Genomic DNA, 24,705 nt, shown 5'->3' with positions numbered 1-24,705 from the left:
GGTGTCTGAAGGCCTGAGCGTCCAGGGTAGTTGCCTGGGTTAGGGCCCAGGGCCATGGCACTGGACTTCAACCCTCACTCCTGGGTGCCAACCAGCCAGCCATTATGCCCACTCCCAAGTAACTGGCCTCAGCCTCTGCCCAGCCGGGCCTGAGGGCCAGGAGCCTGCACCATGCTTGGCAGTGAAGTACAGCTGACATGTCCTGGGCTTCTCACCCAGCCCGGGCAGAGTTTGGGTTATCTAGGAGCCTCGAAGGTCCATTACAACCCCAGGGGTCCAATCCCCACCCACCTGCCCTGACAGATCAGAGGGGACATGGATTGTTCTCTGGATGTCTGTTAGGTCTAGTGGGTTTACAGCATTTTTGATCTTCTGCCTACTTGTTCCATTATTGAAAGTGGAGAATGAAGGGTGGATCAGCAGGTGGGGCTGGAAAGGTGCTTCAGAGGCTCTGCAGAAGGAGGTAGGTCTGTCCTGCCCGGCTTCCCCATGTACATGCCTCCCTCCTGCCCAGCTACCCTTCCCGGCTGTAGCTCCACAAGCCCCTCAGCGTCGACTCCTCCCTCCCAGGCAGATGGGAAGGGTCTCCCCAGCCTCGAGCTCTTCTCCCCCTCTACGTCCTGAGCACTCCTCAGGGCAGCCCCTCACGGCCACGTCACAGGGCCTGGCACCCAGTCGACACTCCAGAGACACTGTCCGATGGATCTGAAACCCCAGACTCCCAGCACTTTTCAAGGGAGCTGCCTTAATCCAGGGGTTCTTCAGGTTTCTAGGGCTTCAAGTAGCCACTTACCCTAAGACATTTAGTGTATTTAACACGGGATTTGGTTTATAAGAAATGGACTTGACCACAAAGTTCCAGGCAGTCTACAGGAAGTGGCACTCAATCCCCGGCTCGTTTCTGTGCAGTCGGCTGCTGAGGGCCCTGGGAGGTGGTGGAGGGATATCTCAGGGTGCCGGCTGCTACCCCAGCACCCCCTCCTGTAGGACCCCGGACGCCCAGGCGGCCACCCAGGAATGGGCCACGGACTGCAAGGCCCAGGTCTTCTGGGCCAACACAGGGGGAAGAAGGGGAGTCTGGTGGCCCCACTGGCCTGTCTAGTCTGCTTGGCACCGTCAGCAGCTCCCTGCAGCCTCAAGAGAAAACCCAGACTCCTCAACGCCTCCAAGACCCTGAGAGGCCTGGCCTATGTTGGCATCCTCAGCTACCCCCACTCACCCCAACCCCTTCCTGCAGTTACTCCCACACACCAGGCCATTGCCTCTTTTGTCCCTCTCCCTGGGACACTGCACACACACACACACACACACACACACACACACACACACACACACCCTTTACGAGGCTAACTCCTAAGTATCCTTCAAGTCTCAGCTTGGATGTCACTTTTTCAAGGAGTCTTCCTAGACGCTTCTGCGGTCTGGGTCAGGGGCCCACCTTTAGGGTCCTGCACTGCCCTCATCACAGGCTTGATCACCCTGCATCCCAGCCGCTGCTTCCTGATCCGGCCCCCATGAGACTGCAAGCTCGGAGTGGGCAGAGGCCACATCTTGTTCCTTGTGGTCTCCCCAATTCTGCCCAGAAACATGCTCAGTAAAGATGTGTGGAGTGAATGAGCGGAGAGCGCAGGCCTGCCTGGAGAGAGGCTTTCCACCACCTGCTCTTGGTTTCCTGTGTGTGGGTGTGCATGTGTACGCGTGTGAGTCTGGGCTCAGGGAGGGAGAAGCCACACCAACTGGTCCCCAAAGAGCAGCTGAACAAAGGCATCAGATAATCCATGAATTATCTCCGTTTGCCATACGCCTAAGTGTGCTCAGCATCACCGAACGCTGGCCCGAAAAGTGTCCCTGGAAGAATCAGCTGCCAACACTTACTGAACACTTTTGTAAGCCAGGCAATGTACTGAGCAATGCCTGCCAGGCTGAGTCCTCACAGCGCTTCTAGAAGGCAAGTGCTGTTTCCATCCCACGGTACAGGTAAGGAAACTGAGGCTCAGGTCACATAGCCAGGAAGTGGGGGAGCTGGGATTTAAACCAGGTCAATGAGACTCCAGAGCCTGAGGCTGAACCATCAGGCAGCCCCACCTCCCCTACCTTTGGGGCACCAGGAGAAGGGGATAATGCAAAGGCAGGAGACAGGGAAGTGGCTGTACCTATTACAGGACATCAGAGCAGGAGGAGCTGATAGAACTCCCCGCCCCCAAATCCCAGACATACACAAAAGCCTTCCTGGTTGGGTGGGTGACAGAGCTGGGATCGAAGCCGCTTCCTGAGGGTAAGGGAACCAAGAGGACGCTTGTCTTATCCAGGCTGGGAAGACCAGGTCAAGACAAAAGTGGTTGGGTGCCGAGAGCCTAGTAGTAGATTTCTCTTGCCTGGGCCTCAAGTCCTTTTGCCCCCAAGAAAGGGCCAGGTATCTTCCTCTGGGGGACTCTCAGCAGTTGTTCTTCGGAACAGATGCCTTTCCTGGCTCCCCCAGGGCCCAATCCCCCTCCAGGCCTAGGGTCCCGCTGACCCAGGCCCCCCTCTCTCCAGGGCCTCATCTCCTTGCCCAGTCTCCCTGACCCCCTGGCTCGGCAGGTGCAGTAGGTGGAAAGCTGTGGCACTGACTGGGGGTTGCACTTCTGTTCCTCTGCCCTGTGTTTTTTCCCCTTTAAACAAAAATGCAGGCCTTTTATCCCATCCCTTTGAAAGCCGGCCTCAGGAAGATAATAGACTGGGCAGGGCAATGCCCTGGCTGGCTGGCATCCAAACGGGTGTTCAAGCTGAATGGCCGATTCTCGCTGTTCTAGCCAACTCCCCCACTTCTCCAGGAATCAAAGAAAAACAAGGTCCTCCCAGGCCTTTCCCAGTCGCTGTCCCACTCAGGTTGCCCCAGATCCTCCCAGCACCCCCAGGGGTTCACTACTCTCCTTTCCTAAGGGGAAGCAGGCTCTGACGGGGGAAGGGATCGTCCCAGCCCTACAGCTGCCACTGTCGGAGCAGTGACCAGCCCTCCCTCCTTCACTGCCGCCCTCCACACCAGCCACCTTCCTGCTCGTCCCCGCCTCAGCGCCTCGTGTTGGCTGTTCCCTCTGCCTGGGATGCTGTTCTCTGAACTGTCTGCCGGCCTGTCTCTTCTCCTTCAGGTCTCTCTTGGAGCCAGGCACTACGTTATCTCATTTAATCCAAATCCCACCTCTGCCAGGTAGGTCCTATGAGTGTCCCATTGTACTGACAAACTGAGGCTCAGAGCGGTTCAGTGATTTACCCAAATTACACAGTGAGAAAGGGGCAGGGTTAGGATTCAAAGGCTGGCAGCCTGACAGCAGGGCTCCCACTCCCAGCATGACCCTCTCCTGGCTCCCCAACCGTCGGAACATGCCCTGACCATCCCCTGGGCCGCTCCTTGGCTCCTCTCACTGCCCACCCCCTGCCTCCTCTCTCTCACTGCCCCCCTCACTCTCTTCTCTCCTAACCTTCCCCCTTCTATCTTTGCCACCGCTTCTGGGAAGCTAAACTCCACCTTCCTGATGAGCAGGTGCCTCCCTCCTCTGGGTGGTCCCAATGGTGCCCCTTCTGCACGGGAGCAGGTCCCTTTCCCTTTAGGAGGAAGCCCTGGCTGGGCTGTCTCCTCACACCTCCTGAACCTCGCTCAGTGCACAGCCCTCAGGAGGTGCCAGCTCCATCCTTCCACTCACGGGGCAGACTCATGACAGGCAAGGAACAAGACAGAGGGTGGTGGTGGTGGGGGCTTCGACTTCAGATGGGTGCCCAAGGAACGCGGCTCTGGGGAGGTGGCATTTGAGCTCAGCACTGATGGATGAGAATGAGCCAAATGTGCAGAGTCTGGGAAAGTCTCCAGGCAGAGGGACAGCAGGGGCAAAGGCCCTGTGGCAGCAACAAGCTTCCTGTGCGGGGACAGGAAGGCCAGGGCAGCAGGATGGACATAAATGAAGGAAGGCGTGGGGGTGGGGGTTATTAGAGGAGGCCGGGGAGCACAAAGGCAAAAAGGCAGAGTAGGAAGTTTAACATGTCATTCTCCCCACTAGAAAAATGAAAGAATTGGAAAAAGAGACTGGACTTTACTAAGAGACTGGAACCAGCATGGACATTTAGAACAACCACTGGAGTCCCAGAGGCAGTGAGAGGCTGCAGAGATTTCGGCCTTTGTAACTGAACAGACAAACCAGTGCCCCGTCCCCACTGGGTTCTGGAAGCGGTCAGCTGGGGCCAGGGCTGGCAGAGGAAACTCCTCCTCTGGGGTTGAGGCTGGAGGCTGGTCAGGGAGATCCCTGAGGGACCAGCATGGAAGCTGGTCTCAAGTTCTGGCCCCTGGGCAGCAGCGCTTCCAGCCTCCCACCAGCAGCTACCTGGACCTAAAGTGCTCGTGCCCCCCCCCCCTTCCTGTGTGGGTGCTTCCTGGTCTGCAGATCCCTGAGGGCACAGCATAAGCACTGGCCTTGTTCCAGCCCTTTCCCCAGCAGCGGCTTCTGGCCTCGTACCAGCATCTACCAGGACCCAGTGCACTTCCTTGTTGTTTCCTTCCTTTTTCCTCCTCCTAGTATTATTTAGTCTGGAAGATCTCTGAGGGCCCAGTGAAGATGCTAACCTCGGTTTCTCTCAGAAGCAATGTCTTCTGGCTCTACAGGGAGATAAAGAGCCAGTATACCTCTTTCTCTTTTTTTTTATTGGTTGTTCAGTTTTTTTTTGTTTGTTTGTTTTTAATCCATTTTATATTTTGGGTGGATCCCTGAGGGATGAGCAAGGATGCTGATTACGTTTTGGCCTTGAAGGCAACAGCTTCTCGCTTTCCCACACCCAAAAAGTACAATAACTGAAGTGAAAAATTCAATAGAGGAATTCAAAAGCAGATTGGAGGAGGCAGAAGAAAAGCTCAGAAAATTCAAGAGAAAATAACAAGAGACTTGGAGAGGCAGTGCACTTCATTATATTTTTTTCCTTTTTTTTTTGGTGTGTGGATATTTTGTATATTTGTTAGTATTTTTTTTAATCTTTTCTCAACACCCTCCCTCTGCCCTCTCTCTTTCCTTCCTCATTTTTTCTTCTTATTCTTATCTAGTGGACTGAAAAGAAGGAGAACTAGATTACCTGAGTGACCACAACAAAATACTCAGAATGTCCAGTTATCAACAAAAATTACAAAACGTAAAAGGAAACAGGAAAGAATGGCCCAGTCACAGAAAAAAAAGAATTCAAAGAAAAATATTCTGGAGGAAGTGTAGTCTCTGGAATTACTAATCAAAGATCTTAAAACAATTCTCATAAATAGGATCAATGAAGTAAAGGAAAACAGGACAAAGAACTAAAGGAAATCAGCAAAACAATATATATAAAAAAAGAATAGTTCAATAATGAGAAAGAAATTGTAAAGAAGAACCAAAAGTGCAATAACTGAAGTGAAAAATTCAATAGAGGAATTCAAGAGCAGATTGGAGGAGGTAGAAGAAAGGCTCAGAAAATTCAAAGACAGAACAATTGAACTTGTCCAGGTTAAGGAGCAGAAAGAAGAAAAGAATGAAAAAAATAAAGGAACAGAGCAAGAGAAACCTGTAAGACACCATCAAGCATACCAATATACACATAACAGGAGTCCCAGAAGGAGGAGAGACATAAGGGCCAGAAAAAATATTTGGAGAAATAAAGGCAGAAGACTTCCCAAAACTGATGAAAGATATGAACATACATATCAAAGATGCTTAATGAATGCCAAGCAGGATGAACCCAAATATATTTATACCAAGACACATTATAATCAAACTGTTTCATACCAAGGATAAAGACAGAATCCTAAAAGCAGCAAGAGAGAAGAAACATGTCACATAAAAGTGATCCTTAATAAGATTAACATCTGATTTTTCAATAGAAACCATGGAGGCCAGAAGCAGTGGGAGGACATATTTAAAGTGTTGAAAAAATAAAAAAAATTGTTACCTGAGAATAATATACCCAGCAAAGCTGTCCTTCAAAAATGAGGGAGAAATTAAGACGTTCCTGAACAAACAAAAAGTGACAGAGTTCATTGCCTCTAGACCTGCCTTATGGAAATATTAAAGGGGGCCCTCCATGTTGAAAGGAAAGGACACTAGACAGTATCTCAATGCTGGATGAAGAAATAAAGATCTCTAGTGTCAGTAACAATATGCCAGTATTGTTTCATTTTAACTTGCAATGCTGTCTTTTACTTCTTATAAGGCTAAGTATTCAAATGAATTAAAAACAAGCACACATCTTTGTTACTGGGCACGGATTGCATAAGACATAATTTGTGACATGAACAATATAAAAGGAAGGGATAGAAGAACATAGATACTGTGTATGTACAGGCTATTGAAGTCAAGTGGGAATCAATACAAACTAAATTGCAATAGATTTTGTCTGCTAAATGTAATTCCCATGGTAACCATACAGAAAATATCTAAAAAATCTACAGAAAAGGAAAGGATAAATGATTCAAAATGGCTCATTATAACAGACCATCTAAACAAAAAGGAAGGCTATAATGGAGGAAAGGAAGGGGGAAAAGTTATAGGACTTACAAAAAAAAAAAAAAAAAAACAATTAGCAAAATGTCAGAAGGGAATCTTGCCTCATCAGTAATTACCCTAAATGTAAATGGATTACACTCTCCAATTGAAATGCAAGAATTGGCAGAATGGATAAAGAAACATGACCCAACTAGAAGCTGTTTACAAGATATGTAAACCAAGTATATGTTGTTTACAAGACACCCATTTTAGATCCACAGATACAAACTGGTTGAGAGTGAAAGAATGGGAAAAAAACACTTCATGCAAACAGCAATCAAAAGAGAGGGCGGATGGCTATATTAATACGAAACAAAATAGACTTTAAATCAAAAACTGTTACAAGAGACAGAGAAGGACATCATATAATTTGATAAAAGGGTCAATTCAACAAGAAGATCTAAACAATTATAAACATATATGGAATTAACATCAGAATGCCAAAATATATGAAGCAAACATTGACAGAATTGAAGGGAGAAGTAACTGTTTCACAATAATAGCAGAAGACTTTAATACACCACTTTCAACAATGGACAGAATGTATTAACGGAGAATTAGTAAGGAAATAGAGGAACTGAACTACACTGTACACCAACTAGATCTAACCAACATACACAGAATACTTTACTCAATAGTGGTAGAACACACATTCTTACAGATGCAAGTGGATAATTCTTTAGGATAGACCATATATTAGGGCATGAGGAGTCTAAATAAATTTTAAAATATTGAAATCATAAAATAACCTTTCTGTTATCACCTTTCTGTATATATGCTATACTTCACAATAAGGATATAACTGAAATGGTGGAACTATAACCCGTAACATTCTTTGAAATTTGTTCTCTACTTGTTAAATTGTACTTTAAAGTTATCACTTTTCTGTATATATGTTATATTTCACAATAAAAAATGTTAAAAAAAGAAACTTTCGGACCACCACGAAATGAAACTATAAATCAACAACAGAAGGAAAACTAGAAAATTTATAAATATGTGGAGATTAAATAGCACACTCTTAAACAGCCAATGGGCTAACGAAGAAATTACTAAAGAAATTAGAAAATACTTAGAGACAAATGAAAACAAAGACATAACATACCAAAACTTATGGGATGCAGTGCTCTGAGGGAAATGTATAGCTACAAATACCTATATTAAAAAGGAAGAAAGATCTCTAGTTAATAACCTAACTTTATATCTTGAGGAACTAGAAAAACAAGAGCAAAGGAAACCCAAAGTTTAGCAGAAGAGAGGAAATAAGAACAGAGCAAAGATAAATGAAATAGAAAATAGAGAACAGTCGAGAGAACAAAACAAAAATACTTTGGTTCTTTGAAAAAAAAAATCAATAAAATTGACAATCTTTTAGCTAGACTAAAAAGAAAAAAGAGAAAAGATGAAAATAACTAAAATCAGAAGGGAAAATGGTGATCTCATTACTGTCCATACACACATGAAAAGGATTATTAGAGATTATGATGAACAACTGTTGCCAACAAACTAGATGATCTAGAAGAAAAGGAAAAATTCCTAGAAATATATCAATTTCCAAAATTGACTCAAGAAGAAATAGAAAACACCCACAAATCTATGACAAGTACAGAGGTGAAATCAATAATCAAAAGACTTCCACCAAAGAAAAGTCCAGAACCAGCTGGCATCCCTGGGGAATTCTATGAAACATTTAAAGAAGAATTAATACCGATCCTTCTCAAACTCTACCAAAGAATTCCAGAGGAGGAAAATGGTCTTATTCATTCTATGAGGCCAACATTACTCTGATACCAAAGCTAGGTAAAGACATCAGAAGAAAATGAAATTATATACCAATTTCCCTTATGAATATAGATGAAAAATCCTTAATAAAATACTAGCAAACTGAACTCAATGGCAAATTAAGTAGATTATACACTATGACCAAGTGGGATACTTCCCAGGAATGCAAGGTTGTTCAGAATATGAACACTTACTACATAATATTCACTACATAAATAGAATAAAGAAAAAAAAAAAAACCATGATAATTTCAACAGATGCAAAAAAGAGGCATTTGACAAAATCTAGCACATTTTGTTGATAAAAATACTCACAAAAGTAGAAATAGAGGGAACTTTCTCACCCCGATAAAGGTTATTTATGAAAAACCCACAGCTAACATCATATTCCATGGTGAAAGACTTAAAGCTTTTCCCCTAAGAACAAAGATGCCCACTTTCACCACTGCTATTCAATATTGTACTGAAAGTTCTTGCCAAAGCAATTAGGCTAGAAAAAGAAAGAAAAGATAACCAGATTGGAAAGGAAGAAGTAAAACTTTCTCAATTTACAGACAAAATTATCCTGGATATAGAAAACCCAAAGGAATCCCCAAGAAAACTATTAGAGCTAATAAAGGAACTCAGCAAAATGGCAGAGTACAAGATCAATACACACAAAAAAAATTGCATTCCTATACACTAACAATGAACAATCCAAAGAGGAAATTAAGAAAACAATACTATTTACAATAGCATCTAAAAGAATAAAACATCTAGGAATAAATTTAACTAAGGATACAAAAGATGTGTACACTGAAAACTACAAAACACTGCTAAAAGAAATTAAGAAGACCTAGATAAATGACAAGACATCTCATGTCAATATCACATATACACAATATACAAATTTAATGCAATTCCTATGAAAATTCCAGCAGCCTTTATTGTTTTCTTTTACAAGAATGGAAAAACCAATCATCAAATTTATATGGAACTGTGAGCGACCCTGAACAGCCAAAACAATCTTGAAAAAGAAGAACAGGGTTGGAGGACTCACACTTCCCAATTTTAAATTGTATTACAAGGTGACAGTAATCAAAACAGTATAGTATTGGCACTAAGATGGACAAATAAGTGGAACAGAATTGAAAGTCCATAAGTAGACCCAAACATGTATGACCAATTGATTTTTTTAAAGGGTGCTAAGTACCTGCAGTGGGGAAAGTATAGTCTCTTTAGCAAATGGTGTTTGGGAAACTGGATATCCAAGTGCAGAAGAATAAAGTTAGATTCCTACACCTCACACCACATACAAAAATTAACTCAAAATGGATCAACAATCTAAATATATGAGCTAAAACTATAAAATTCTTAGAAGATAACATAGGGGCAAACCTTCATGACCTGGGATTCGGCAATGGATTCTTGGAGATGACACCAAAAGCACGGGCAACAAAAGAGACAAAAGATAAACATGATTTCATCAGTTAAAAACTCATCGGCTTGAAGGAAATTGTCAAGAAAATGAAAAGAAAACCTAAGGAATGGGAGATGCAAACCATATATTGGATAAGGGTTTAATATCCAGAATATAGAAAGAACATCTACAACTCAAAGAAAAAAAGCCAAACCACCCAACTAAAAAATGGGCAAAGGACTCTGCTTTAGTTTCTGAGATGGTAAAACAAATTACCATGTAACAGGTTGGCATAAACAATGGGAATTAAGAGAAGTCCAAAATCAAGGTATGAGCAAGGCAATGCTCTGTCCCTGAAAACTGGTATTTGGGGCTGACTACCAGCAATCCTTGGTCCTTAGCTTTTCTGTCACATGCCAATGTACATGGCAACATCTTCTCCTTTCTCCTTCCAGGTTCTGTTCACTTCCAGATTTTTCCTGTGGCTTTCTCTCTCTATGCCTGAATTTCATTCTGTTTATAAAGAACTCCAGTAATCCAGATTAAAGCCCAACCTGATTCAGCTGGGCCACACCTTAACTGAAGCAACATCTTCAAGAGATCCTATTTATAATGGGTCCACATCCACCTGAATGGATTACGATTAAGAACATGTTTTTCTGGGGTACTTAAATCAATCCCCTGCAGACTTGAATAGACATCCCTTCTTCCTTCAAAGAAGATATACAAATGGCCAATGAGCACATGAAAAGATGCTCAACATCATTAGCCATTGGGAAATGCAAATTAAAATGGGATACCACTTCACATCCATAAGGATGGCTATTTTCAAAAGAATGGAAAATAACAAGGGTCGGAGAGGATGGGGAGAAATTGGAACCCTAGTGCATTATCGGCAGGGATATAAAATGGTGTAGCCAATGTGGAAAACAATATGGCAGTTCCTCAAAAGGTTAAATACAGGATTACCGTTTGGCCTGGCAATTCCAACTTTAGGTATATACATAGAGTGAAAACAGGGTCACAAACAGATACTTGTACACCAGTGTTTATATCAGCATTATTCACAATAACCCAAAGCTGGAAACAACTCAAATGTCCATCAACAAATAAACAGATAAACAAAATGTGGAACATACACATAATGGAATATTATGCTCCCATGAAATTATGGAAAATGCCGCAACGTGGGAGAACCTTGAAAACATTATGTTCAATGAAACAAGCAAGATACATACAGACAAAAATTATATATCACTTATAAGAGAGGACTAGAAATAGCAAATTCACAGAGGTAGAAAGCACATTACAGGGCGGGCGAAGGGAGAGGGGAAGGGATAATGTTTGTAAAAAAAAAAAAAAAAAAAAAGTCCCAAGCATGACTAGGTGGCAAACATGCAAAGACCAGAGTGGCCTAAACTCTGGTGACAAGGCCCTCATCTTTCACAAGCCCTGGTTTACTCAGCTCTAAAACGAACAGCTGTGACTGGGGCATCTCAGAAATCCCAACATCATGAAAAAAAGGATTTAATCTGAATGCAGAAGGCGTTCAGCAGGGGAGCGGCGGGATCTGATATTTGCTGTTGAAAGGACCCTCTAGTGGAAGAAGGGATTGCAGGGGACAATAGTAGCCACAGGGAGAACGGTGAGGGGTGGCTGTAATATCCAGTGAGAAATGGTGGTAGTGAGGCCATGGGAAAGTGGAGGGATTCAGGAGAATATCTTAGAGGTACACTGAAAAGAACAATCTGGAAGGGACGCCAGCGCTCAGGCTGCAGCCCTGTCTTTTCAGAGGAGTCGGAAGCCCCGAGAGGGGGAGGGGCTTGTCGAGGTCTCACAGGGAGCCGGTGGCCAGGGAGCACTTGGCCCCAAGTGTCCTCCGTCCCAGGCTGGCTGGCTCACCAGGGCTGGGTTCCCGATTCCCCGAGACTGAGGCGTGGCACTGCACAGAGGGGCTGGGCAGTCCCACCCTGTAGCTGACAGCACTGTGCGCCTTTGAACTAGGCTTATCCTAGTTTCCTGACTCACCCGCTCAGGAGAAGGCAGAGGGGATGGTCAGGAAAATTGCAGAGGCAGGGGTCCTGCCTGCAGGGAGTGGGGAGAAGACCCCTCAACTCACTTGGCAGAACGAGGTCAGGGCAGGCCAGGATGGAAGGGGAGGTTGGCAAGGGGACCGTTGGTGACCCCGACATTGACATCAGGCCCTGCCAGAAGGTTCTACCTGTGGAGTCAGAAGCTGGGGTGGGGGGCAAGGAGACGACCAGGGATGCAGCTCCTAGGGTGGCCATTTGCCATATATTCCAGATGTCACGCAGTGGCCGTGACAGACTCCTGCCCAGCGTCCCGTTCACTGCAGCCTGCGTAAGGCTCTACCTTCATGACTGAGCACCAGGGCCAGACGGGTCTGCAGCCCTCAGCAGGGGACTGCCCTACTTGGAACTAGGTGGCCCCGAGGGTCAGCATCAGGGGTACAGGGATTGCCATCTCCTGGTTTCCATCTGTCCTGGGAGTGAAAAGTCCCCTCTGCCCTGGGGAGATATCCCCCTAAATCACCTCCCTACTTCCTGCTAAGCATGAACAAATGGCTGTGTCTTTCTCAAGTCTGTGCTCCAGGAAGCCAGGAACAGTCAAGGTGAGCTGGTCCAGCCCCCTTATGATTTTTGCAGGTAAACTGAGTCCCCAGGAGAGGCAGGGGCTCATCTAGGATTTTGGAAGGGGAAGGCAGAGTGTCCAGCTCTCCAGCCCCATGGGGCATAGACAGGAGATAAGGTAGGAAGGACAGAGATCAGTCTGCACCCCACAGGCAGCCAGGCCTGGCCCTCTCTCACACGGCACAGGGACTACTCACCGTGGCCGTCTGCTGCTGCGTGGCCTGGGCCGCAAACCGGGCCACGTGGTTGACGATGGGGGAGAAGTTGGTGGGGCCGTAGAAGCGGATGTGGGGCAGGCAAGCCGAGTACGCCTGGGCGATGCCGTCCACACCTGTGTCGGGGAGGAGGGTAAGGATGGGTGCTCACCTCCCCAAACTGTGGCTCCCGCTAGTGAGGGTCCTGTTAGCCCTGCACCTGCTCTGGTCCCAATTGCTGACAAAGCATCTATTTAGTGCTCACTCAGAATGCCCCTGTCATGCCAGTGTGGGCCCCACAAGACTGGAGCCTCCAGAGGGCAGGGCCAGGGTGGTATAAAGCAAGAGTCTGAATTTGGAGTCAAACACCTGAGTTGAAATCCTGCCTTTGCCACGTGTCAGCTGTAGGAGGGGGGGCATACCGTTTAATCTTCCTGAGCTGGGGTTTCCCTGTATGTCAATGGTTACTTGGCAGGAGGGAAATCCATCAGTCCCTTCCCAGAGCAGAGGCTCAGCAAAGTCTGTGGTGACTCTTGGGACCACGGGAGCCACGTGGGGACCCACTCTGGATACATCATGGCTCCTGCTCATGGCGGGGGAGGGAATGAGGTGAGATGCGGGCCCAGCCCCTGCACACAGTCAACAGCCACCGTCAGGAGCCTGAGCGTCTCCCCACTGCCCTGTGGTCCTGCCCAGCAGGCCTCTGGCCAAGGATGAGGTTGTCCATGCTGAACTTGGACAAAATGTCCCTGGAGACCTGCCCCAACCCAGACAGACCCCAGCAGAAACACAGGGCCAATTCCAGCCAAGAAACGCCCATGGTTTCTGAATCATGGAATTATACCCAGGTTGGCGACTTGAGGCATTTCCCTGCCGAATATAAAACTGGCCCAGCTTTGGGGAGCTCCGGGGAAGGGAGAGGCTCCACCTAAGCCAAATCGCAGGCTGAAAGGGCAGAGACGAGGCCCAGAGCAGGACAGGGGCTTGTCCAAGTTCTCGTGATGGTGGGGTCCACCCTCTTCTTCACCAGCCTGGCTGCCCCTCCCCTCCTCCAACAGTTTCTTGACTGTCCCTGAAATCCTCTTAGGGGGTGAGCACAGACATCACACCCTTTCTGTGTGCCCCCCAGGCACAGGAACCCTCTTTAGCTGCCAAGCACACTGGGCATGGAGGCTCTTTCTGGGAGGCAGGGAGAGCTGGGTGGGGTGGAATAGGGCAGGGTGGGAGGGAGGGTGGGGGAGAGGTGTCAGGGGGCCACCCTCACTCTTCCTGGTCTGTACAGGCCTTCCTGGCCACTCACTGAGTTGAGCTAAGCAGGTATTAGGCCTCTCTAGGGCAGGTGAGGAAGCCCAGAGAGGGGCAGTGACCTCTCCAAGGTCACACAGCCAGGAAAGAGCAGCAGCTGGCCTTGATCCCAGGACTGTCTGACTCCAAACCCCAGCGCTTCCCCACGTGTCATTCTGAGAAAGCATGAGAGGGAGGGGATTGGAGAAAGGGACAGATACCTGAAAGCCCCTGCCCTTCCCCAGATGCAGGTAGGCTTGACACTCACCTGAGCAGAAGGGGTTAGTAGGGTTGAAGTTGATGGCAAACTCATGGGAGACCTGAAATGCAGAGAAAATGCTGAGCTGGCAGCCCCCTGCCCAGTCCAGTCTCCCTCTGAGGGCGCCTGGCTCTTCCCCACCCCCCTGGAGGGGGCTGTTGACACTACCCCCACATCTGCTTTCACCTCCACTGCTAGGTCTGACCTCAATCTCTTCTGGGGGTGATCAGGGCTGCCCATGCCTCTCACTCAACTAAGAGAGTCCTCTGTAACCCCTGAGTGCACAGAGATGGTGGGCATGGGGTCACGGAGCACTGGGATGGCCCTGTTGGTCACCAGCTGTCACTGCGCAGGGAGCCACCATTAGAGTTCCACTTCTTTGGGCCTCAAAGGCTTTTCTCCATTTTAATAGTAAGCAAAGGCATTTGTAAGGGAGCCCACCTTATGGGGATTAGCTGGCAACTCTCTCAGAGATGGACTTGGTCATCAGGAAGGGTAAATGGGGGTGGGGGAGTAAGGTGGGGCCGCCAGGCTCCTGTGTCTCCAGGCCCAGCCCTTGCCCTGGTGGATCATCAAAGGCTGATCTCACACTCCCGCGTGCCCCAGCAATGGCACCCCTCTGTTGGTGTTCACCTGGCTCCAGGAACCAGAGGGTCCATGTCCAGGGCTGTGGGTCAGACTGTGGTGGCTGCAGAACCCAGGGCCTCAAGGGAGGCCAGAGGGCCCAGGTCAGGACACCCCAGGCTCCCTTCTCCTGCCAAGCCCCACGCTCAGAGCTTTGCAGGTGTCCCCTCACTTCTGCACAACCCAAGGGGAGACGGCCCATTATTATCCCATTTCACAGATGAGAAAACCGAGAGGTGGAATGGACTAGAACTGAGATCAGGCTGCTCCAGAGCTCACATTCCACAACCCAACTAGCCTCGGGTGTTTCTCCTCCAAGGTCTTAAAATTACAGATGAAGAGATGCCCAGGGGCAGAGGACCTCCAGACCTCAGCCACGGGGGAGAGCTTTAGTCTGGGCACAAACGGTCCTAGACAGACCCTTTAGCCCAAGACGTTACAGTGGGGGTTCTGGAAGACCCTACCAAGTCCAACACCCCCATTTTACAAATAAACAAGGGGAGACCCAGAAAGGGGGAGGCCATGTGCCAAAGCCATGCAGTGGAACAGGTCTAAGACCCAGGTTCTTTGAGCCTCACCAGGTCTGGGACCCCTGGGCTTACGGAGCCGCCCTGGGCCAGGAGACAGTGACTCTGCAGCAGGTGTCTTTTCCCAGCTCCACCTTGCCCTGGGGCTTGGCACCAGGAGGGAGACTTGGGGGGATGGGGTGTTCTGCCTTTGCTGGGTCAGCCCCTGGGTGCCCGGCACAGAGCTGGTCCCCACTTGTCCCTCTTGGGTCCTGCCCCTGCTCAGGGAACCCTCTTCACCCTGTCCCTGGTCTGGGCGCCAGGTGTGGGGGCCGGAGGTCCTCGTTGCCATGGAGACTTTATGAGCCTCTACAGAGATTAAGGGGGGCTTGTATGGAAGGGGGCTGAGAGAGGAAAATGGTTGCCAGGGAAACAGGCCTCCCTTGGGCTGATGAATTCCCACAAAATCAGATTTTAGGTGATTTTAGAGACCGAGGGGGAAAAGCCCCTCCTGATAGGGATGGATTAATGTTCTGTTTTTCTCAGCTGCCTGAACTCTTCACACACACACCCCACCACCACTTTCTCCCTCTTCATCTGGAGGAGGGCCTGGCCCAGTGGTGAAGTGGGTAGGCTTGTGGGAGGGATGCCAGCCACCCCAGCAGCCCCTGAGGTTCCCTACTCCAGCGGCTCCTTTTCACAGGTAGAAAAACTGAGGCCCAGAGAGGACCAGGAGTGCCTGGGTCACAACAGTGAGCCACAGCCGAGCCAGGACCAGACCCGGAAGCCCAGCCCCTCCCCCCAATTGCCTGCCCTGATTTGCCTGGAAAAGGCCAGTAAAACCAGCAGACTGCCTGGCAGCCAAACCAAGCCGATCAGGGACCCCTGGGGACAGGCCCAGCCACAGTCTTTTGTCCTGAAACCTCCCTGCCCTCTTCCCACAATCGATGCCCTGTTCACCCCCCTGGCCAGGCCCAGCTCTACGGGCAATGGGTTACTTAAGACGCCGCTCCCTGCTCCATGAGCGATGTCCTCTCTGGGCCTCAGTTTCCTCATCTGTAAAGTGTGTCTGGGTGAGGGTGGGGGTGTCATAAGCTGTGCTCTCCCCGCCCCAGACCTTTGCACTGGCCCTTCCTTCTGCCCCATCACCCTCTCCCTCTGACTCGGCCTGTCTTTCCTGTCCCGGCCTTCATGCCGTCTCCTTAGGGAAAGCCCCAGCCACTCCCTGGGGCAGGGATCACTCTGGGCCCACCCACTCAGCCCCAGGGACGACCCACGGTCCCAAGGGTGGGCAGCCAGGTCCAAGCTCCTTCCAGTGCCCTCCCCTCAGACAACCAACACCTCCACCTGCTCAGGCAGCTGGGCTGGGCCCCAAGTCCACCCTGTCAGCAGAAAGTGCTGCAGACCCACTGCATGACAGGTACCGGGGCAGAGCGGGCAGTGAACCCATGCTGTCCCCGGGGCGCCACGCCCAGAGGGACCCATAAAGCTGGAAATCTGCAGGGAAACCACTGATCGCAGCGTTCTGTGAGGGCAGGGAGTGTGGTCAGGGAGGGTGGCCCAGAGGGGTGTCCTCTAAGCTGAGAAGCCGATGGGGGAGGTCAGGGGCAGGGGGCAACAGACCAGGGAGGGGCACGGGCGAGGGTGGTGAGGGGGAAGGAATGGGAAGGGGAGCTGGAGTGAGAGACCGAGGGGCAGGCTCCGGGGCAGGGGGCGTCTACGGCAGAGCATCTCCCCTTCCCAAGCCTGGCTCCTCCATCCGTCCTGGCCCTGCTGGGCACTCCGGCCAAACCCCAGCCTCCCCAGAGTTGCCCTGTGACATTTCCAACAAGGCTTTTGAGCGAGAAAACATCTCATTCAGCCGAGTTCTTTGAAAGCGAGCTGGTATCCTAGCAACCGGCTCACGCTGGGCCTGGCAGTGGCAGCCCACCCTGCCCTCCAAGTGGCACCCCTGCGTCTGCCCAGAGGCCCGTGGGGCCCTACCCTGCACCGTCTGATGGCCGGGACACCCACCGCTTCAGGCCCAGCCCCAGAGCCGCTCCCTGAAATTCTACTGGAAAAGCGCCCTCTCCAGAGAGACCGGGACGGGAACGGGACGGGAAGACGCACTCTGGAAACAGCATGCAGCACAGTGGGGCAGACAAGAGAAGGCACTGGCTGAGACTGACACACAGATTCAGGGGCCCTCTGTGCCGACACCCCATAGACTCTCACTGATTCTGGAATAAACCTTAAAGTCCATCTGCCTGGGTTGGAATCCAGGTCCCCTGTAGTAAGCTCTGAGCCTCAGTTTTTTCATCCATAAAACGGGATGACACCCCTTGTCAGGCGGAGCCACCATCTCTCACCACTGCCTTTTCCTACCACTGCTGGAGAAACCCTGGAGCTGTCCTCCAGCTGTGCCCTCGGGGGCCTCAGGGCTGCCCTATGAAAACGCTCACTCTCTGGGCTACCAAAGCACCCCCTCGACATCCCCTCCCCTTGTCCCGGTCTGAGTCCACCCTCCTGCCCCAGGCCTATCCCTGGCCAAGCCTCAGGGACTCCACTCACCCATAAGACACCTCTTTTCACTTTGACCCTTCTCCCCTGGCTCCTTCCCACCATTTTTGCCCTGCCTGAGCTGCCTCTTCCCCCTTCCCCCCAGGGGAGGGTCTTCCAAGGGTGTCCACGCTGACCCTCCCACCCCATCCATGGGGCACTCACCCCTGTCTCCCACCACAACGGATCTCCCCCCTCCTTACTGAAACACCCTTCCTCAGTTCCCTCGACCACGAAATGGGTTATTAACAGTGCCTGCCTCGGGGTGTTTGTGAGAATTAAATGAAGCTGCTAGGGCAAGTGGAGCTGGGGCCAGGACACCCTAAGGACCCGATACAAGCTACTTTGTATTGGTTTTCTTTCCACGGGTTTCCATGCTGCCCCTCACCTCCTGGTCTTCCTCCCTCCCCTGGCCACTCCATTGCAGTCTCTGTTTCCTCTGCCACATGTGGGTGCCGCTCATCACACCTGTTTCCCCCGATCTCACCCCCAGGGTTTGCACCAGCCCTGGCTGACCAGGCCCAGGCCTCCAGCCCTCTCCTCGTGCTCTGGATACATTTTCCACCCCTCTCCTGGATCTCCCCTTCATCATCTCCCCTGCAGAACCCCGTTCCCCATTACAGCTGGAAATCTTTGGTCCAAGTCCAGGGGCAGGGCATATCAGAACCTGTGTCAGGTGGGGGAAACAGGTAGGACATATTTACACTTAAATGATTCATTGTTTATCTAAATTCAAATTTAACTGGGTATCCTGTATTTGCTCTCTCTGGCAACCCTACCTATCACCCAGCCAGTCCTGTCTCCTGCCCAAGACTCCCTGCCGTTGCTCCTTGTCTCTACCCGTCCCTCTCGCCTGCAGCCTGTGGTGGCCTCCTCAGGGGTCCCCCAGCCTCCATCCTCGCCAGACCCCACTCAGCAGCTAGCGTGCGTCTTCAAAAATGCCAGCCTGATTACATCCCATGTGAACATCACAGCAGCTCCCACTGCTCTTTAATGTGCTTTCGAGGCCCTGCCCAGCTGGCCCTGCATGTCTCCTCCTGCTCATTTTCGGCAGAGGATGCAGTCACCCACCTTCCTTCAGTTCCTCCGGCTCACCCTGCTCCCTCTGCCTCCCACCCTGACTTTGCACAGGTTGTTCTCTCAGCCCTGAATGCACTCCTTGGCCCACCTCCACCTCCACCACTCTGCAAACTGCTACTTACCCTTCCCATCTCATCTTAGACATTCCTCACCTCCTCCAGGAAGCCTTCCCTGATGCTCTTTCCCCTGGCTATCCCCAGGCCTATGCTGCACCCCTCTCAGCACTGATGACGTTGCCTGTCTTTAGGGTTCCAAGATAAAATAGAGGATGCCCTGTTAAATTTGAATTTCAGATAAACAACTAATAATTTTTAGTATAAATATCTCCCATGCAATGGGACATATTTACACTAAAAAAAAAAAAGATTCATTGTTGATCTAAATTCAAATTTAACTGGGTATCCTGTATTTGCTCTATCTGGCAACCCTACCTGTTTCCCCTACTTGACACAGGTTCTGATACATCCTGTCTCTGTTAGAGCCCCATTGCCTGAGTGAGGTTCAGGCTGGAGAAGGAGTCTGGGTTTGGGGTAAATGCAGAGAAGACAGGACAACTGGGCTCTCAGCCCAGGACCTTTCTAAAGCAGATCCCAGAGAGGCCACACAAACAAATCCCTACATCTCAACCAAGACGAAACCAAGTCTGCTTCACTCACCTTCCAGTCTGGGGGTAACTGGGCTCCAAACCCCAGGGCAGGAAACATTTTATCGCTAATCAGAGAGAAGAGAAAAAAGCACTATAAGACACTCACCCTCACCCATCCCGACCCCCTACCAGGGGTGGGCCCCCTCTGTCTTGCCCAATTCCAAGTATAGAAAGCTCACCACCTCTGGAAAAAGTTCTGTTAGAATGCTCTATTAAACCTGAACCCACCTCTGGGTATCTGGTGAATATGTGACTTGACCTAATCAACCACAGCACTTCTATCCAATAGGCCTGGGTACAGCTTCCAGAACCTTCTCAACTTGGGACCTTGGGCAGCCACTAAACCAGAGTCATGGTGGAAGATGGGATGTACTACCTGTCTCTCAACCTCCCACTTTATGGCTGGGGAAAACTCTCCTAAAATGAGGACCCTGGCTTGGCACTCAAGGCCCTTTAACCTCCAGCCCCAGGGCCTAGTCTCATCTCCTTCTCCCAGTTTCCCCTCCTAGACGCTCTCTCCTAACCTTGGTCACTTGTTGTTCTCCAAACACACAGGGCAGCTTCATGTCTTCAATCCTGTTGTGCCCCCTCCTGAAGTACTTCTATTCCGTTCCCCCTGGCAAACTCCTACTCATCCTCTAAGGCCCAATTCAAATGGTCCCTTCTCTCTGTGGGTCATTCTGATACCTCAGAATGCCTCTCTCTTTTGTGTCCCTAAATCTTGTCTTCATGTAAACTGGTCACTCAGAACTCCTGTGACTTCTCTCCCATTTTTCCCCTTGTGTGGGAACCTCCTAAGGACAGAAACCAATACCTCATTTGTTCATTCACTCAAAAAATTTTACTGAGGATCCCTCTGGGAGAACAAACTGTCAGAGGCCAGGGCAGAAGCAGAGAGCCCAGTAAGGCGGCTGCTGAAATAATCTGGGTCAGAGGTGATGGCAGCTTGGACCAGGGTGGTAGCAGTGGGGATGGGGAAAAGAGGTTGGATTCAGGTGTCTTTTGAAAGGATTTGTTTTACAAGTAGATGTGGGAGATGAAGGAAAGGATGTGGAGGTTTGGGGTTGAGTCTTTCACTGAGGTGGGGGAGATAGTGGAAGAAGTTTGCATGTTCAGGGCTCATGGCGGCCTTGCTAAGTCTGAGCGCCGATCAGAGGCTCAGCGGAGGGGCCGAGTCAGCAGCTGCATCCAACAGTCTCCGGAGCAGGGACATAGGACCCTCTAGCCAGCACACAGATGGAGGCTTCCACCTCCCTTGCTCCAAACACTGCACCTCTCTTAATATGACCTGGGATCACAGCCACCTTGTGGGTTCTGAGCCCCCCGGCAGTCAGAGGCTGGTCCTCAGCCTGCCTCTCTCCAGGAGGACAAGGGCTCGCAGGATTCCCGAGCCTGCTCTCATCCCTGCCGAGTCTCTGGCACCTGCTCCTTCCTCCCTTGCTCCCATGTGTTAGCCTCCTGGTCATTCCGCCTCCAACCTGGAGCAGCCATTGAGCACCATCTGTGACACGATGCTGCAAACCCTCAAGTGACTTCTAGATTCTCCAACTTTGCATCTGGTTCATCCTGTTGGTGGCCACACTGGACATTCCCTCAGCTCTCCTTCACTGATTTTTCATGGTACCCCAACCCCCAACCAAAGACCCCCAAGGAGGTGGGGTCTGTGGAAGGCAAGGTCCTCACATGCTCAGAAGTTCCCAACAGGAGTCAGACCGTTCAGCCATTTGGTGCCGGACCCAGGAATCAGGGGGTTCCAGTCCCCTGGGTCTGTATTACTTTGGACAGGTTCTCTACCCCCACCAGGCCTCCACTTCCCCAGCCCTGAAAGGGGTGGTTACAGCAATAGAAACGTGTTTCATCTCCCATCCTGACTCACTGCTTAGTGGCTACTTGGCGTACTGGGTGCAGAAGCATCATCCAAGTTTGAATGTGTGCTCGGGAGGTGAGAATACAGTAATTGATTAGCAATGTCTGCCATAGGTATACAAATGGGCAATTATAACTGCCTCCCAGGATTTGGTGGTCTCTGGGTCCCTTCTAGCCTTGACAAGCTAAGCCTCCCAGGTGGGCCAGAGCCCTAGCTGACCTTCAGAGCCCCTTCCCAAACGTACCTGTCATAGTCCTGAATGATCTGCCCTACAGCCCAGATGGCTGACAGGTACTCATTGGTGCCCATGGGGTTGATATAGTGTAAAGAAGAAGGGTCAAAGGGGTTCCCGTTGGAGGCTGTAAAGTCTATCCCAACCTGCAGAGGGGAAAAAAGGCTACACAGTGAGGCCAGAAACCCCCAGCTCCCTACCCCACCCCCCATGCTGGGAACAGGAGAAGCTGACGGGACATGGGAAGCCCACTCGTCTCCCAGCTCTGATTCCCCATAAGATGGTCTGAAACCTAAAAACTGCTCTGATTGTATTATTCTCCTGCTCTAACACCATCTGTGGCTCCCTATTGCCCAAGCATAAAGTCCATTGTCCAGATCTAACACAAGGCCAACTTATATCCCCAGATTCCTTTTTCTCCTCATTGTCCCTACCCTCTACCTGAAGAGTCAGGCCATCTTCTTCCCTGTTGCCTAATTCTTATCCATCCTCCAGGACCAATTCAGATGCCACTGCCCCACTGAAGCCATCCCAGATACCTCTCTCTCCAAGGCACCTCCCCATTCTCCTTCAGAACACCAAGCACCCCTGGGTGCTGCCTGACAGGGCAGTGTCCATCTCCCTGGTTAGACCAGGGGCTCCTTGTGGGCCAGGCACATGCCCTCAAGGAGCCTGGTCTAGGGCTGGGCACAGGGCAGGGTTCAAAAGGGACGGCGGAGTGCCAGGAGCGCAGGGCTCGGGGCTCCCCAAGTCCTGAGGACTTGCTCTCTCAGTCCTGAGGTGATCCCAGTCCAGCCCCCAGAGGGGTAGCAGAGAGGTGTGGGCAAGACTGGCCCAACGGGGAGATCAGGGACAGGTCAGGGGGAGGACGGCCTCCTCGAATGCAGCCCCTGGGGGAGGGGAGAGAAGGTCAGCTCCCGGAGGGCAGGGGTGGCATGGCTTAGTCCTTGAGAGAGGCGCTCGGTGCACACTGATGACTGAACAAATGCACACAGGAAACAAAGGAGGGCAGGGGTGAGGGAGAGGCAGTGGTGACTAGCGGGGCTAGAGTCAGCAAGGCCAATCCCCCGACTCCATATAGAACAACAGACGACCTCCAGGCCCCCCTTGGGATCTGGAGGTGGCGATGAGAGTGGAGAGGCATCACAGGGAGGTAGGCAGAAGGTGGACCCCAGCAGCCCCTCCCCTCTGGGCTGAGGGTCTCCTTGGGGTGAAGAACAAAAGACAAGATGAACGGACAAGCCTGTGGGGTGTACACACTGGCCATGGCAGTCATAAGCCACGCTTTCAACAAGTATTTATTGAGCACTACTATGTGCCAGGTACTGTGCGATATGTTGAGATTCAAGGGGAAACAAAATATACAGTCTCCACCCAGGTGGCTGGAGCTAAGTGAGCAAGGAGAAGAATGACAGCTGACGGGGCAGGTAGGGGCCAGACATCCTTCCACAAGGAAGGCCTTGTGGGCAGTGGAGGGGGGATTTGGCTTTTTTTTCTCTGACATGCAGCTAAGCTCCTGATTCAGGCCCATCCAGCAGGATCAAACAGACTGTGCGACTTGCCCTAGGGAAGTCAGCCCTTTCAGTAGTCTATCCCACATCCCTCCTGCTGCAGTAGTGGCCCAGGCCCTCAGGGAGGATCCTCACTGGGGCAGGGTGGGACGACAAGAGAAGAGCCTTACGGTGAACATGAGCTGGCAGCCTCCCAGGATGTAGTCCAGGAAGGAGTAGTCCCGGTTTATCTGGAAGGAATCGGGGGAGTCAGCGGGTCCCCAGCCTGCACCTGAGGGCTGGCTCCAAACCCAAGGCTCTGTCTATCCATTCTGCAGTGGCATCTCCCAGTATGACCCAAGCCCGGCCCCCACGCCCCACCTGACCCCGCACCAGCTCACCTTGCAGGAACGTAGGATAATGATGCCTGAGTTTTTATAGTTCTTTTTCTTCCTCTGCTTTTTGGGGTTGATGCACTCAAACTCCAGCTGGCAACATGAGAGGAGAAAAAGATCAGCTTGGGGCTTCTATGGGGACGTGCCTTCCTCTAGGCCCCAGAATCCTCTCCATGGCCCTGACACAGGGCAGCATGCCTCCTCCAGGAAGCCTTCCTGGACATCCATACCCAGAAATGGTTCCTGCTGCCTTGGGTTCTCACCAAGCTGCAACTGCCTGTCCAAGGTTGAAAGATCTGTATCTGCCCCACCAGACGACCCATCCATGTCATGTCCACCTCAGGTACCCAGAACTGTCACCTATGGGCTGGCTTCTCGGGTCAAATGAAATGGACAGCTCCTGAGTGCTTGCTACATGCTAGGCAGTTTACGGTATCATCTAACTCCCAGCCTAAGCCTCTGCCTCCATTAGACAGATGGGGAAACTGAGGCTCAGAGAGGTTGGATGTCTTGTTCAAGGTTACACAGCCAGAAGAGGTGGGATCTGAGCCCCACCCTGCCTGATTCAAAACCCCATCCCCTGCTGAGATTGTGGGGTCACGGTACATGTGCCGTCTCACCGGGACGCCGTCACAAGCCTCACACATCTGGGACACAGAGGTCTGGAACTCGCCAATGAAGTCGTGGCCACCGTCATTGTCGTAGTCATAGCACATGACCTGGAGGTAAGTCCAGCAAGGTCACCCCAGAGCTGCCCCCCAAGAGATGCTTTCCAGCCCCTCTCCAGCCCCTCTCTACTCTGTGAGCAAACCCCACATTTTCTTTTTGGGTGATGCTTCCCTCTCCCCCAAAGCACTTGCTCAGTTGGCCTGGGATGACCACAACAGTTCCTGAACCGCCTCCAGCAGGAAGCCTTCCATGACTGTCAGGAAAGGGAGAAAATCTGCCAAGCCTGGTAATGGAATCTGCGTGCTCTGGTACAGGAAGCTCAGCTCCTTACACACCTCACACTCATTTGTCTTGGCTTGTGACCCCCCCCGGCCTTGGGGACCATCACGGGAGTCCTCTCTAGACTCTTTATTTCTGAGTTGGGCACAAAAGTCCCAGCTTTACTTGCTCTCTCGTCACTGCCATGACATCCTAGGAGGAAGGCAGGAATTACTGTACCTGTCCTACTGGTGGGTAAACTGCTGTCCAAGAGGAAAACCTTTGCCCAGAGTCACTGTGGCTTT

The 24,705-nt window shown here is 50.7% G+C and overlaps 1 protein-coding gene across 4 annotated transcripts in view; it reads right to left on the bottom strand.

The window, feature by feature from the left end:
- CPNE2 (copine 2) overlaps positions 1 to 24,705 on the bottom strand; it is a 52,858-nt gene that overhangs the window by 5,706 nt on the left and 22,447 nt on the right. For all 4 annotated transcript variants that reach the window (XM_037815856.1, XM_037815857.1, XM_037815859.1 and 1 more), the window contains exons 8-14: positions 24,094 to 24,192; positions 23,480 to 23,566; positions 23,270 to 23,329; positions 21,601 to 21,734; positions 19,500 to 19,554; positions 14,105 to 14,156; positions 12,556 to 12,689 (exon numbers count right to left, since the gene is read on the bottom strand). In XM_037815856.1, coding sequence (XP_037671784.1) covers positions 12,556 to 12,689; positions 14,105 to 14,156; positions 19,500 to 19,554; positions 21,601 to 21,734; positions 23,270 to 23,329; positions 23,480 to 23,566; positions 24,094 to 24,192 — 621 coding nt within the window. The remainder of the gene's footprint in view (positions 1 to 12,555; positions 12,690 to 14,104; positions 14,157 to 19,499; positions 19,555 to 21,600; positions 21,735 to 23,269; positions 23,330 to 23,479; positions 23,567 to 24,093; positions 24,193 to 24,705) is intronic.

This window comes from Choloepus didactylus, chromosome 22 (assembly GCF_015220235.1).
Source record: "Choloepus didactylus isolate mChoDid1 chromosome 22, mChoDid1.pri, whole genome shotgun sequence".
NCBI classification, from domain to species: domain Eukaryota; kingdom Metazoa; phylum Chordata; class Mammalia; order Pilosa; family Megalonychidae; genus Choloepus; species Choloepus didactylus.
The sequence above is the reverse complement of the archived record's forward strand: the minus strand, read 5'-3'. Positions and strand labels throughout refer to the sequence as shown.